The 15,007-nt window shown below is 54.3% G+C and overlaps 2 protein-coding genes across 2 annotated transcripts; one reads left to right on the forward strand and one right to left on the reverse strand.

The window, feature by feature from the left end:
* Positions 1–877: 877 nt before the first annotated feature.
* On the forward strand, positions 878–4,690 carry dzank1 (double zinc ribbon and ankyrin repeat domains 1; the record flags this gene model as incomplete). The annotated part of the gene is made up of 14 exons (XM_080520926.1): positions 878–986; positions 1,076–1,229; positions 1,414–1,444; positions 2,024–2,075; positions 2,195–2,355; positions 2,443–2,504; positions 2,841–2,958; positions 3,030–3,113; positions 3,627–3,846; positions 3,921–4,024; positions 4,115–4,198; positions 4,274–4,361; positions 4,479–4,513; positions 4,613–4,690. 14 exons carry the CDS (start codon positions 878–880, stop codon positions 4,688–4,690), a joined length of 1,380 nt encoding a protein of 459 aa, XP_080377052.1.
* A 1,930-nt stretch (positions 4,691–6,620) lies between these two features.
* On the reverse strand, positions 6,621–11,901 carry kat14 (lysine acetyltransferase 14). The gene is given in 12 exon segments (XM_080521172.1): positions 6,621–6,946; positions 7,608–7,798; positions 7,898–8,073; positions 8,278–8,411; positions 8,871–9,210; positions 9,212–9,461; positions 10,239–10,688; positions 10,759–10,931; positions 11,007–11,128; positions 11,215–11,336; positions 11,410–11,691; positions 11,770–11,901. Coding segments are annotated over 11 exon segments (2,397 nt in total). The 5' UTR covers positions 11,675–11,691; positions 11,770–11,901; the 3' UTR covers positions 6,621–6,772.
* Positions 11,902–15,007: the final 3,106 nt, after the last annotated feature.

Genomic DNA, 15,007 nt, shown 5'->3' on the forward strand with positions numbered 1-15,007 from the left:
ACATGAAATGGGGGTTTGACTGATTTTAACAAATCTAGTAATCGAATATGTTGTCATAACATCAACGTAATAAAATATCGTGTTACGTTATCGTAAATGTACCGTCAGATATTTATGTATTTGCAAAATAAATCACATCAGTGGAAATTATTCACCAGCGCAGCCCGGAGAGATGGGCGGGTACATAAGCCAATCTCAGTGATAAGCCCCGCCATCGCCGTATTTCCGAAAGAAGCGCACCTCGTCTTCTCCGCTCGTTTCCATGGAGACGCTCCTGTAAACTCTGCGTTTTGGACGAGCGGCAGGTGAGAAATTAACTGCTGCTTGTTTACAGTTTGTCTACTGATTATTTACAGTTTATTTACAACGAATATACCGTTTGTTCACAGCTTGTTTGCACACATCAGAAAGTACTTGGATGGTGGATGATATAAAAGTGTCTTGATTGGGCGTCGATGAGTATCTAATACGCTACTTCATGTGTGTGGATCAGAATTTTAACGATGATGCAGAAAAAAAAAGCAACTTTTAAAATCTTGCTGTGAAAATGAAGCTCGCCTGATTGCTCCTGCTGCTCACAGTCCCATGACTCAGTCGCCGGTCCACAGTGACGCTTATCCATGAATCAGTGGTTGAAGTCACTCGGCATACATTTAGGGAATTTGGAGAGATTTACTAAATTGTTTTGCGGATGTGCTAAAAACAACAGTTGTTGTCTGTAGCTTGTTGGAGATAAAAACAACAACGACTTCCCCGTGTGGCTACAGGAGGTCACTGACCTGTGACTGGTGTCTATCCTGCTGATGTTTACAGCTGACGACCAGGCGATCGACGACATCGACACGTACCAGCTGATCAAGTGACTGACGCGGTTGTCATGGCAGCGGGGGCCGTCTCAGCTCCCCTCATCATCCCCATCATCCACCCACCAGCTCCTCGGGCCAAGAACCACATCCACACCAACACTCCCGTGTCCATCCAATCAGGTCAGAGCGCACCGAGTCTGCACTCGATCAGGCCGTCTGATTGGCCGCTGAGATTTACCTGAGTGACGTGTGTGTGTGTGCCTCTGCAGATACGGCAGGTGTGGCCATCTTCTTCACCCTGGACGGGTCGAAGCCCGAGACGCTCCGGGGGCAGCGAGGGGCAGAAGGATCCACCAAGAAATACACTGAACTCATCAAACTGCCTGCCGGCCGGGTCACCGTTCGGGCCGTGGCCGTCGCTGGGTGAGGACTCAAGCACGCAGGTGTCGCCAGGGGACGCTTCCGCTACTCAGTTAATGTGTGTGTGTGTGTGTGTGTGTGTGTGTGTGTGTGTGTGTGTGTGTGTGTGTGTGTGTGTGTGTGTGTGTGTGTGTGTATACAGTGACTACCGACAGAGCTCTGTGGTAACAAAGGTCTTCTCCGTGAGTCTTGTGGACGACGAGCCGAGTCTCCGGCAGGTAACCGAACCCGGTGGGCACACTGACAAGATCAATGTCGCCCCCTGGTGGTGGTCGTAGTGATCACCACGGCAATGCAGCAGAGGCGGTTTCAGGGAGGGTCTGGAGGTCTGAGCGAGGGGAGGAGTCAGGGGAGGAGTCAGGAGAGGAGTCAGGGGAGGAGTCAGGACGGCGCCTGGAGGTCGAGGAGAAGCTCTGGGGTTCCATTGCTGGTGCTCACCTGGTCGCCATGGCGATACTTTTGGACTGAGTTTAAATTTCAGTTATTGGGCTTTTGGGATACAGGACAATTTACTGCTTTCAATGCACTTTAGCGCACACACACACACACACACACACACACACACACACACACACACACACACACACACACACACACACACACACACACACACACACACACACACACACACACACACATACACACACACGCTTGCAAGTTGAGGTTTGAGCGGCAGTATCGAGCTATCGGAGGAAAAAGTATCAGGATTTGCTGTTGCCGTGACGACATGACACAAATGGTGCTACAGACCACGTTTCCCTCTTCATGTTCGACACTGACCTTCCTCTGCTGTTCAGCTCTGCTCTGACGCTCCCCACGCCGCCGACGTTTCCCGCCTGAGGTCGACAGGTCAGCTCTGCTGTTTCTTATGTGTAGAGGGGGCGGGGCTTCACGTCACAGAACAGCCAATCAGAGTTTAGACGTTGCCTTTTAACTCACAAACGCGTGATGCTTCACTCCGTGTTCAGAGGCGAGCGTTGTGGCGAACGGCGGCAGTCTTCCATCAGGTCCTCGTTTTCTGAACCAACGCTTCGGCTGTGAGCCAGTGGCCGCTGCCGCCGCCGCCGCCACTGGGACACGCTGCTCCACGAACGCCTGGCCTGAGGAGGCGCGTCTCATCAGACTCCAGGTGGTTTAACGTCACTCTGTGAAGACCTTCCTCTTCATCAGACCTTCATCTTCATCAGACCTTCATCTTCTGTCTCCTGTCTGTCAGCAGGACGACGAGCTCAGCAGCTCCCAGAAGTCCCGCCTTCAGCCACACGTCAACTTCCTGCAGTAAGCAACACACGATTTTTCTGTCTGGACAATGCAAGGGCCCCACACACACACACACACACACACACACACACACACACACACACACACACACACACACACACACACACACACACACACACACACACACACACACACACACACACGTTACATGCTGAGCTGAACTCTGGTGAAGCACCAGCAGAACAAGAAGAACTTCTTTCCGTCTTTCTATTGAAAATCTCTTGGTTTAATCCAGACGATGACGCCACGTCACACCTGGTGACATCACACCTGGTGACATCACACCTGGTGACGTGTGCAAACACGTCTGACCCGGCGGTTCTGTGTGCGCAGGTGTCTTCAGTGTCACAGCGTTCATCTTCCAGATCCATTCGCCGGTTTCTGCGCGGAGTGCGGCGCCCTCATCCCTCCACCACCTGCATGGGGGACGCCCCCTGCTGGGGGAGGACAGGTACTACAAGCACACCCCGGGCTCACCTGCGCTGCACAGGCTCACGTGGCGTTTGTCGCCGTTGTTTGCAGGATCATGTGGTGTGTGTTTGTTGTGGAACCGGGAATCCCGCTCACATCTCCACCTGCGTGACCTGCGAGAGCGACCTTCAGCAGGTAACCATGACGACGTGACGTCACAGTGAACTCACCTGCGCAGGTGAGGCTGACTGCGGCGTCACGCTGCAGGTCCAGTGCTGTAGGAACCACAGTGCCTCCTGTGGCCGAAGAGGGGAATGCGGGAAGCTGCTCAGGTCAAGTTGCGAACAAATGAAGAAGCGCGCGGCCGGAGACTGTACCTGCAAGGTGTGTCACACACACACACACACACACACACACACACACACACACACACACACACACACACACACACACACACACACACACACACTGCAAGTGCTTACGCTGTCGCGCGTTTCCAGTGCGGTCAAGCGGCCCGCTGCGTGATGTGTTGGCGCTGTGGCGCCAACGGATTTCCGGGCTCTCTATACTGCACTTGCTGCGGCGTCTTTCTACAGGCCCCGCCCACCTCGAGCGGTGACGTCACCGGCGGACAGGTGGGTCTCACCCTCGACGTCCACATTGTCCACTCAGCTCGCTAGCTGTTACCCGAGGTGTCCCTCTGCGCAGCGGCCAGTCTCCCACGGCGCCAGTTGGCGGGCGGCGGCGGCGGAAGGGGGCGTGAAGGAAGCCCCGCCCACTGCGGATCAGCACACCCAGACCGCGGGACTCTATTACCCGTCGGCCACCGCGCTGCAGAGGAAGGACCAGCGGGAGGCGCTGCAGCTCAGCAGGGAGCGGGCGAGCCGAGACCGCCGCCCACCGCAGAGCGCGGTCAGCCCTGGCAGAGGTGCCCCTCCCCCGCCCCCACTGTGTGTGTGTGTGTGTGTGGTCATGCGTCGTCTTTGACGTCTCGGTCTTCAGGTTTCTGGAGGATGCAGCTGGATCACGTGTGCGCCCACCTGAGGAGCTACGCCCAGAACCACGCCCCGTTCAGGGCCGTGCTGGGAGAGCCCCGCCTGGGCCGGGTAGGTCTCGCCCTACTACCACCACACCCCCCCCCCCCCCCCCCAGCAGGGGGCGCTGTGGCTGACTACGTGTGTGGCGCCGTCTCTCAGGTGGTGTCCGCGGTGGTCCACGAGGACGGCGCGGAGGTCAGCGTGACGGTGAGCTTCGAGTTGGCGAGAGGCGGGCGGCGCGAGGTGCGTTTGAAGTCCTCGTCCGACATTCGGTCGACGAGCTTTCAGGAAGTAACGTGGCGTCCGCCTGTCCTCCAGGTGCGTCCCGAAGGTGGCGCCGACAGACGGGCGGGGGTAACGGCGGGCGCCAGCACGCTGAGCAGCGCCACGGAGCGCAGCGTCGACCGTAAGAGCGGCTAAAGGACAGAGAGACTCGTGTGTCTGTCCTCAGGCAGCCGTCCAATCAGGGCAGCTGTGACGTCTCACACGACGGCGAGATAAAAGCTCTTTGTGTTTCCGACAGGAGGCGACAGACTGACACCCGGACGCACTCCTCAGGTGAAAAGCTGCGCCCCGATCAGCTGGGGTAAATTGATCCGCCGCTCTGATTGGCTGTGGTAAATTGACGCCCCGCTCTGATTGGCTGTGGCGCTACAGGTGAAGGACTGGCGGCTGCTGGAGGACGTCGGTCCAGTCCTGGATGGGGTACGAGGCCCAGCCTGCGAGTCGCGGTGACCTGGAATCGGTGGGAAATATATTCACGCAACTCGTTTATGGGTTCTTCAAGGGGGCGGAGCCTCCCGGCTGCGGGAGTGACGGCGATGAGGAGCTCACGCCGTGGCCGGGTTCCCGTGGTGGTGCGTTGTGGGGCGGGCGTCAACCGGCGGCGGTACGTCAACCAGCGGCGCCAAGGTGGTGCTGTATGACATCTAATGCAGTGTTTTTCAACCACTGTGCCGCGGCACACTGGTGTTTCCGCGAGATCTAGTCAGGTGTGCCGTGGGAAATTATCCAATTTCACATTTTTTTCTAAAAAAACATTTGCTCTCACAGCCGACAGTGTGTTGCAGAGTAATCATGTATAAATACTCTTCGCCACTAGATGGCAGCACAGAACTTTGCCGGTGAAATGGAAAGTGACAGACGTCAGTGTGGTTAATCTCCACCTCCTGCTACCATCTTGTATCAAAGTACTGTGTCAGTGACAGTGATGGAGAAGTTTTTGAAAAGGAAGAATGTGAACCAGGATCTCAGCTCTTCATCCATCAGGTCCAGGTTTCACACTGAGGGAGTCACTATTAAAAAAAAGTATACTTTTTTTCTGTATTTATTTGATTCCTGTTGATAAAACTTTGATGAGAATGACTTTATATTGTTAATAGAGGCTACAGAGTTTCACATTTTCGGGTGGTGGTGGTGTGCCTCCAGATTTTTCCAAAGAAAAAAGTGTGCCTTGGCTCCAAAAAGGTTGAAAAACACTGATCTAATGTGACGTCATGTGACCACCTCCTCCTCCTCCTCCTCAGGATGAAGAACACGGCTCTGCACGAGGCCGCCGCTAGAGGCTCCGACGGTCTGTGCTGCGTTCAGGTCCGACTTGCCTGTTCGCAATGTTTTTGGACTTTTATGAAATTCCAACATTGTGTTTTGGTATTTGTTTACATTTTCAAGTGAATTTTCAGATGAATATAAGGGATTTTTCAAATTTTTTTCCCAGTGTTTTTAACAAATCTGACAGATTTGAGCTGTTATTTGGCTGGTTTTGATGGTTTGGAAGGATTTTAAACCTGGGGTGTCTCCAGTCCGGCCAAACTATGAAAACAAACAACATAGATAAAAAAATTAAAAAAAAGAATTTCTTAAGAGTAGCGATGCAACACAGACCTGATGTTACTATCAGTGTGAAAACAACCGATATAGAAGTTTGTCTTTTCATTAAAGTCGGCTTCAGGTTGAGCTTGTGGTCGTTTTCAATCTGTAAATAGTTTGGATTTGCAAAAAGTGGTTGCAAGTCGAGGTTCAGCTACTTTTCCTCAATTCTTCACTCTTTGTAACGTGGAAAAATCCGTGTCCAGGATTTTCTTTGAAAGGTTCAAGTAATAAATAAAAGTTGTATTTGTTTATTAAACGTGTTTTCATGGAGTGTTGTTTCGTTGCACTCTCCGAGAAGCTCCACTTGAGGTTTGAGCAGCAGATGCACCGATTCTCACCAGACACAAAGCAAAACAAATGTCATTTAGAAATTAATTTTATCGTTAAGTTTTGTACTCGTGGCAAAAAAAACACTCGACGTAAAATCATCTCCACATTGAAACGTCCCGATTCAAATCGTAGATTTAATTAAAAAAAACAAAAAATCATCAATAAGCAAAAACACCTCGAGCTGGTTTGTTTTTATTACGTGGACTAAATAAAGAATATTTCAAGACCCTGAGAGACGTTTTAGAAGAATTTATACAAGAGGAGCCACTGAGGTGGTGAAATGTTGTTACTGGGCAGAGCGATGGTGTGTGTGTGTGTGAGAGCACTACTGACGGCAAAAGATGAACACATTCCCTTGAATTATATTCAAAATTGTGTTAAATAAAACATAAGTGGGAGGGCAGTGTTTCTTTTGCAGCTGCACCCCCTGCTGGACGTCCTGAGTAACACATGAACCGACGGATGAGAGTCACAGATCCTTTTAATGTCCCAAACATTCAAACACTTACAGAAAAACACACACACACACACACGCACGCACACACACGCACGCACACGCACGCACACGCGGCGTGTGTACGTCTGCAGGGCTCCGTGTTCGATTCCCTGCCTTGCTCAGCGTCTGAGTCGGAGGAAGAAGGCGTGCCGGCACTCGCGGCTGTCTGCAGGGTAATACTTGTCGTAGAAGTCCAGGATGTACTCCTCCACCTTGAAGCCGAACTTCTGGTACAGCAACATGGCCGGGTTGCTGGCCGACACGTGCAGCGTCACGTCCTTCCCCATGCACGTCTGCACACGCGCACACACACACACACACACACACACACGGATTAGACCGTTTAATTCCATTTTCTGTCAACAAACATCCGATCACACGACACCAGTCTGAGGACGTCACAGAATCCTTAATTTTTTTATTTTTTATTTATTTTTTTAACACCGGCTCCCAACAATAGGTGGAGCCACCCGGACAGAAACGGCATGTCCCGTCCGTCTCCTGGTTCCTGTCCTGTGAAATCGGTGACGGAGGACATGTTTTTGGAGTGACGTAATGACGTGGCTCTCACTGGGCTCCGTTAGCCGCCGGTTCTCTGGCGGTGCTCATTTAAGAACTGGCCCTGGACTAGAACCTGGTTCTTTCTGGTGGAAAAGCCCCGCGTGTGTGGTCTCATTATAAAAAACAAAACAAGCATCAGCGCCCCCCGGTGGCCCGGCATACAAACTACATTGCTGTCAGTGTGAACGCAAAACATTTCTTTTTTTTTTTTAATTAAAAAAAAGACATTTTTAAATACATTAGTCATTCCAATGTGCCTTTATAGAGAAAATAGAAAAGCAGAAAAAGAAAGAAAACACCTTTCTAACGGCTTGGGTGTCGTCACGTGAAACGTTGACGTGTGTGTGTGTGTGTGTGTGTGTGTGTGTGTGTGTGTGTGTGTGTGTGAGAGACCTGGATGAGGTGGTAGATCATGAAGGTGGCGATGCCGGCTCTTCTCCACTCGGGGTGGACCAGCAGGAAGGAGACGTACGCCTCGTTATACTTCACATCAGGAACCATGAAGCCGAATCCAACCACCACCTTCTTGTAGAGCGCCACCACGCTGAAGTCTGGGTACTGCAGGCACTCTGACAGGTCCACGCCTTAACACACACACACACACACATTACTATGCATTCCACACGTGACAGACACACGCCACCCGATGCCGTTGGGCGTGTCGGACGTCTCCCGTCTCCTACCGGGCCAGAAGCTGTGGCGACACATGGCGTTGACGGAGGGGATGTGGGAGGGCCTGACGTAGCAGTAGTCGATGGGGGCGTCGGGCCCGGGGGTCCAGCGAGGATCTCCTCGGTGGGGGTGCGCCCGGATCTCGGCCAGCAAGCGCAGCTTCACGGGCCGGCTTTCATAGTCCCTCCTACACAACGTGGGCCCAACGTGAGAGGAGAGACCGAGAACCCTCTAATGGGTGAGGAAACTGGGAAGACGTCCGCGGGACACGAGGCGCCGGAATCGTACTGGGTGGATATAGCTCTATAAATGTAGATCGACTGGAAACACGGTGGGGGGGGGGGGGGTCACACACTGAGACGAGGGAAGATACAAGGGGGCGTGTCGTTACCTGATGAAGGGCTTGAGGAGGCGTGACGTGTACGGACTCTTGACGGTCTGCTCCACGCCAACTTCAGCACCCATCAGACGACTCCAGAACGACACAGAGTGAAGAGGAACACCACTCCTGCAAGGAGGACTGCACTACACACACACACACACACACACACACACACACACACACACACACACACACACACACACACACACACACTATGAGAAAACGTATCTTTGCAGAAAAGTGTGTATCTTTGTAGAAAGGTGTGTGTGTTTATAGAAAGGTGTGTGTGTGTTTATAGAAAAGTGTGTGTGTGTGTGTTTATAGAAAGGTGTGTGTGTGTGTGTTTATAGAAAGGTGTGTGTGTGTGTGTGTTTATAGAAAGGTGTGTGTATGTATATAGAAAAGTGTGTGTATACATAAAGGTGTATGTATGTATATAGAAAAGTGTGTGTGTGTGTGTATATATATAAAGGTGTGTGTATATATATAAAGGTGTGTGTGTGTATATATAAAGGTGTGTGTGTATATATAAAGGTTTGTGTGTATATAAAGGTGTGTGTGTGTATATAAAGGTGTGTGTGTGTATATAAAGGTGTGTGTACCTGGAAGCGGTCGAGGATTCGCTGCTCCTGGCTGCCGGAGCGATTGCCCCCCGTGACCCCCGTCAGTAGCCCCGCCTCCTGGCCACCATAGATCCCGCCCACCAGGCTGAGGGTGGTGCTGACGGCCCGGTCCACGTCCAGCAGGGGGAGCCCTCGCTGCCGCTTCACCTGGCGGACCAGCAGCTTCCTGTGGAGGCGCTTGGCCTGCGCGGTGACGGCCAACGCCAGCGGGCAGGCGGCCAGCCGGCGCAGCAGCGTGCGCTCTTCGTACAGGCTGAGGGGGGCGTAGCAAGGCGTCCGGGGGGCGCCGCCCCCGCCCCCGCCGCCGCCACCCCCCGCCCGATTTCTCCATCCTCCGCCGCTCAGGCCCCGCCGCACCGCCGCAGGCCCTCGCAGACAGAGCTGGACCTTCCCGTCGACCGGTCGGCTCTTCAAAGTCGTCGTCGCGTCCGCCACATTCGTCGTCCTCGCTCTCGGCTTCACGCTTGATGTAAGGCGGCGGCGGGCGGAGCTTCTTCCCGGCGGTGACGGGAGGCGGGAGGTACTCCATACCGGGGTCGATCATGCCCTCTGTCTCCATCTCCTCGTCGTCTGCAGGAGAAGAAGAAGAAGAAGAAGAAATTTTATTTATATAGCACCTTTCACAGATAAAATCACAAGGTGCTTCACAGAGGCATAAAAACAATAAAATAGTACGGACACAGTAAAATAGTACGGACACAATAAAATAGTACGGACGGAATAAAGAAAAAACCAATCACAGCCATGTCGACGACCACAGGGAGCGACCGGAGGAGTACCAGGGGCACGACAAGTCAGACACATATTTAGGAGCCTGACCGTGCAACGCTCTAAAAGTCAGAACTGAAATCTTGAATTCAATTCGAAATTTGATGGGGAGCCGGTGCAGAGAATATAAAATAGGAGTAATGTGAGACCGTCTGCTTGATCCCGTTAAAAGCCGCGCTGCAGCATTTTGGACCAATTGAAGCCGGTTCAAAGCAGATTTGTTAAAACAAGTAAAAAGGGGAGTTACAATCATCTAAACGAGATGAGATAAAAGCATGAATTACCACTTCATGATCAGAGTCGGATAAAATTGGCCTTAGCTTGGCGACGTTTCTCAAATGGAAAAAACAGTTTTTGACCAGACGTCTCGAATGGCTGTCGAGGGACAGAGACTGGTCAAAGCAAACGCCGAGATTTCTGATGCTCGACTGAACCGAGGAGCCCAGACAACCAAGGTGGTTGACAATCGGAGGGATTGCCAATGCAGAAGACACAGCGTGACCCCCCCCCCCCCCCCCCCCCCCCCCCCCCCGCCGAAAGGCCCGGAACCAAAGAGCGGGCTTCCACCGTGGAGCTCACCGTGGAACAGCGCCTGCGGCGGCATGGCGTCGGGAATGAGGTCGGCCTCGGACAGCAGGCTGGGCGTGGCCGAGTGCGAGGCCGGCGTCCCCGGGGCGGAGAAGTCGGGCGAAGGCGACGGTGACGGGCTGGTGAGCGGCGTTCGGTCCGACGAGCTGAGGGAGGAGAAGTCGATGACCTCGCCCTTCTCCAGGAGGAGCTCCGGGCGGCGCCCTCCGCCTCCGCCCCCACGGCTCCCGCCCAGTTTGACGGGCGTGGAGGAGGCGCTGCGGTCGGTGTAGCCGCCGCTGCCGCCGCCCGCGGCCTCTTTCTGAGCCCGCCGGATGTCTTTGGCCTCCTGCGTGCGACAGCGCTTCTCCTTCAGCTGCATGGCATTCTCCACCGGGTTCCTGGCGCCTCGCTTCCTCAGACCCTCCACCGTGATGACGGGCTCCACCGACGGGCGGCACACTAAGCACACACACACAGTGTCACAGAGTGTGTGTGCGTGTATTACTGTGTCACTGTAGGGGCGCGTCACCTCTGGTCTTGCTGCTGGGCCGGTCTGGTTCGGGTCTCAGGGTCGGGGGTCTGTTCTGGACCAGCTTCCACCAGCCGGGTTCCCCGAACTCCTGGGCCCCCGACCGGAAGAAGGTGGGGCTGCCCACCGACAGGCAGCCGGCCACCGTGCTCCACCACGTGGACGTCTTCTTCCTGCACGACAGGCGGCAGGGGTCAGGGGTCAGCCCAGCTCAGGGGTCAGAGGTCAGGGGTCAGTGTCGCCCTCACCTGGTTCCCAGCAGGAAATTCCAGTGGCGACCAATGAAAGCGCAGATGTCCTCCTTCCACCTGAAGTAACCCTGACGACCCGTTCCTTCCAGGGACAGGTTGTACATGGCCAACATCACCACCTGACACACACACACACACACACACCACTTAACGACAGCTTGTGCTACTGGTCGATGCGTGGTGTGCGTCACACAGGTGTGTGTACCTGCTGCCAGGTGAGTCTCATCCTCTCGTAACTCTCCTTCCCGTCCTCCGTACAGTCGCTGCAGGCGAACTTGAAGAAGTTGTCGCCCTTCAGGTAGCTGGGCTGCTCCCCGTGGAGCTGAGCTGGAGGACACACACACACAGGGTTACACACTGGGCGGCTGAACGGAGGCCCGTGATTTGCCGGCCGCCTCACCTGTGGGGATCCACCTGTGGCAGCGCTCGCAGTAGAAGGAGAGGTCCTCACAGGCCCAGCCCCCGTCGGGCTCCTCCCCCACGTCGCTGGTCAGAGAGTCTCCGCTCTGGTCGTGGGACAGGTCCACCGAGCCCTGGTCCTCCGACTCCACGATCAGCAGGGTCTCGCCCTCCACCTCCCCCTCCTCGAGGCCCCCAGAGACCTCCTCCGACCCCCCCGCCGCCGCCGCCGGCAGCCGCTGCGGCGGCTCTGCGCTGCCGTCCATCTCCAGGGGTCACACACCTGCACAGGTGTCCCACACACACAGTCACAGAGATGCACCTGCACAGGTAACAGGCCAACACACACTTCAGGGTGTACCTGGATCAGCTGTCCTGTGGTCGGAGCTCCTCCTCCTCCTCCACCTCCTCCTCCCTACTCCTCCTCTGTCGCTCCTCCTCCAGGTGCTTGGTGAGGACTCTCTGCTCCTGCAGGACCCGCAGGTTCTCCCTCTTCCTCTCCACACGCTCCAGGTCCCGCAGAACTCCTTCGTGGAGACGCTGCGGGGAGCACACGTGTCAAGACACCCGTTAAATAAAGCGACCGAATGACTTTAAACTCCGTGTTTAATCCCTGTGAGACGGTTTGCTTGACAACACCCGGGCTCCACACACACACACACACACACACCGTCTGGCCGACCAGCCCCTCTGACCTCCACACGGGCGCTGCTAGCCGTTAGCCCGCCCGCTCGCTCGCCCGCCCGCTCGCTCGCCCGCCCGCCCCCCCGGGGTCCCTGGCTCACCTCGCGGTCCCAGGACTGCTTGAGGTGGACTCCAGCCACGGTGCCGAGGGTGAGGACCACGGAGACTCCCAGCACCACCTTAGAGGCCGCGGACATCCCGCTATCCTGCCGCTCTGCCGCCGACCAGCCGCTGCTCGCGCCGCTCAGGCTGCTGCTTCTTCTTCTTCTTCTTCCTGAGGGCTGTTTTGAGCCGCTGCGGCGCCGCAGCGCCCCCTGGTGGTGTTAATGTGTATTTAGCTCACTGCTCTCTGTGAGGCTTTTTGGGCCTCATAAAAACAACTATTTTATCTGAGTTCAGAAGCAAAACATTACAGCCCATCCGGGCTTTTTATGTCCTGAAGACAAGCTTTTATTTTGACAAGGCGATCAGTATCATCTGGTTTAATCGATAAACAGGTTTGTGTATCACCTGCATAACAATGCGAGTTAATGGAGCATTAGCTCATATTATTCCCCAGCGTGGGTAATAGGAAAAATACGGGTCCTAACCCAGAACCCTGTGGAACTTCATATCTGATAAATATGATTGAAATAAGAGTTTGAGTTTCTGACTCGATGAGCTGCTGGACGTCGTGTTTGTTCACAAACGGAGGCAACAAGCAGACCGATGAAAGCCAATTTTATTGATCAAGTAACATAAATAGGACGGATGTTTCACTGTACATACGGAAACCCAAAGTAAAAATAAATAGTGTCACAGCAATAAATTAAAACCCTGAACATGGAGCCACAGGCCGGAGCCCAGTCGGAGGACGACGGTGCAGTTCGAAGGCTATTTACACACACACTGGATTTTCTTTATACACAGGGTTTGGGTTCGGTAGTTCTCAGCCGACCACTCCGAGGTTCACATTCTTCTTTTCACATTTCAGGAACGCCAACAAGTAAAATAAAAAAACAAACAAAAAAAACCAACAAACAAACAAAAAAACAAAACAAAAAATAGCAGTGGCCGAACATTAAAAACCTTCAAGTTACATGTCGCAACATGGTTGTCACGGCAACCGGAAAGTTTCTAACACCAATCCAGTGTCAGGACCCACAAAAAAAAAAAAACTACACTCAATTTCACTTCCTGTGCCCTCGACACCCTTAAGACCCCCCCCCCCCCCCCCCCCCACCACCTCCACCCAAACGAGAAGAGGTTCAAGCCTGAAGGAATCTTGACGAGAAGCACGCAGCGGTTCGCGGAGCCGCAGGTCTCGTGCGGCGAGGCGTCGGTGAGGGGGAGGGGCTGCCGGGCCTCCGGCATCACCCTCGCCTCGCCCCGCCCAGTTCCTCTCCTTCAGGCTCGTGTGTGTGTGTGTGTGTACGGCACGGCGCCCGGCTGAGGGTAGAACACTAAAGCCCCCCCCGCAGGCGGGTGCGAACACTGCAGGTTCTCCGGCATGCAGCGGCGACGCCACGCCGACGCTACAGCTTTCATAGTCCAGCGTCATGTCCGCTGCCACACACACATCATACACACACACGCACGCACGCACACACACACACACACACAGATGTAAACATTACTTTAGTGGGAAAAAACGACCAAAAAAACGAACAAACACAGGAGATGATTTTGACGACGAGGCCCCACTCCAAATCACACACACGCACACACACACGTCAGTGATGGCACTACTAACCTGGTTTCCATGGAAACCAGTAACAGTGGCAAAGCCTCTGATGCATGGAGGTCACGCTTGATTTTTGGACGGACGCGCGCGACACGAGCGTCCGTCTGTGTGACGGGTAAAATTGTTGGTCCCCCGACTGTCCACTAGGGGGGGGTGGTGGATTTTTGAGATAACAGAGCTCATAATTTATTCCGTGTTTTTCGCCAAACGTTTCCCGTAACCCAGACGGGCCGGGTTTGCCGGCGTGTCCAAATGGGACAAATAAGCGAGATTTCAGCCAACATGGGTTTGTCTGGTTGATATATGGGTATAATAGAGAAGGCCTGTCGAGCAAATAAATGGCCACGTCTTTTGAGCACGCGAGGCGTCTTCGTTCCGTCCCGCAGGCGCCTCAACGCTCCCTCGAAGGAAGGTGAAGACGGACGACGGCGAAACGAGAAGGATCGCCACGCACGCAAACATGTCCACATCCGAGCACCTCATTAACTTCTGTAGCCCCGCCCCTGACCGGTTGGTCACATGACTACAGCAAACAGGAAAACGCACCTATCCATCTCTACGGCGCACGTTAGCGTAGCCTAGCTCAGCACGGAGGCTTTGAAACAGAGGGAAGCCGTTGGCGTCCGACGGGTGGACGCGTCAAGACGGGCAAGGGGGGTTGGGAGGGGGCGTGGCCAGCTGTCTGTATTCTACTCCCCCGGCTCTATGATGAGCCTCTGTGCTAAATTAGGCCGAAGTGGCCAACGTGAAACTCGTTTCCCCGTCTTTTCGTTTCAGACTCGATGTGACGCGACGGCAGCTGAAACGCCACAATAGTTCCGACGTGACAGAAAACATTTCGTCTGCAGGAGGCGGGGCTGAACCTGCAGATCAGACGAGCTCAACTCATGATGGAGATGTTCGCACAAGCTAGCTCTCTCACACTCACACACTCACACACACACACACAGTTTTCCCTGGTCTCGACAGCGTCGGCTCCTTTCCTGGCATCAAACCGCCGGCCGACGTGCTCGAGCGTCTTTACAAATTTTGCCCCGATAAACGAGTGGAGATGAGAAACGCGCACACAGACACAAAGCGGCCGGCTCCCCGGTGACGGTTTAAGGTGGATCAGGGGGATACGGTGTGAACGCTCCGCGGCGAGGAAGGGTCTCGTCAGAACCTTCCTGCTGTGACCGGAGTCGTCCTGAGG

Source organism: Blennius ocellaris (genome assembly GCF_963422515.1).
Source record: "Blennius ocellaris genome assembly, chromosome: 3".
In the NCBI taxonomy this organism is placed as follows: Eukaryota; Metazoa; Chordata; class Actinopteri; order Blenniiformes; family Blenniidae; genus Blennius; species Blennius ocellaris.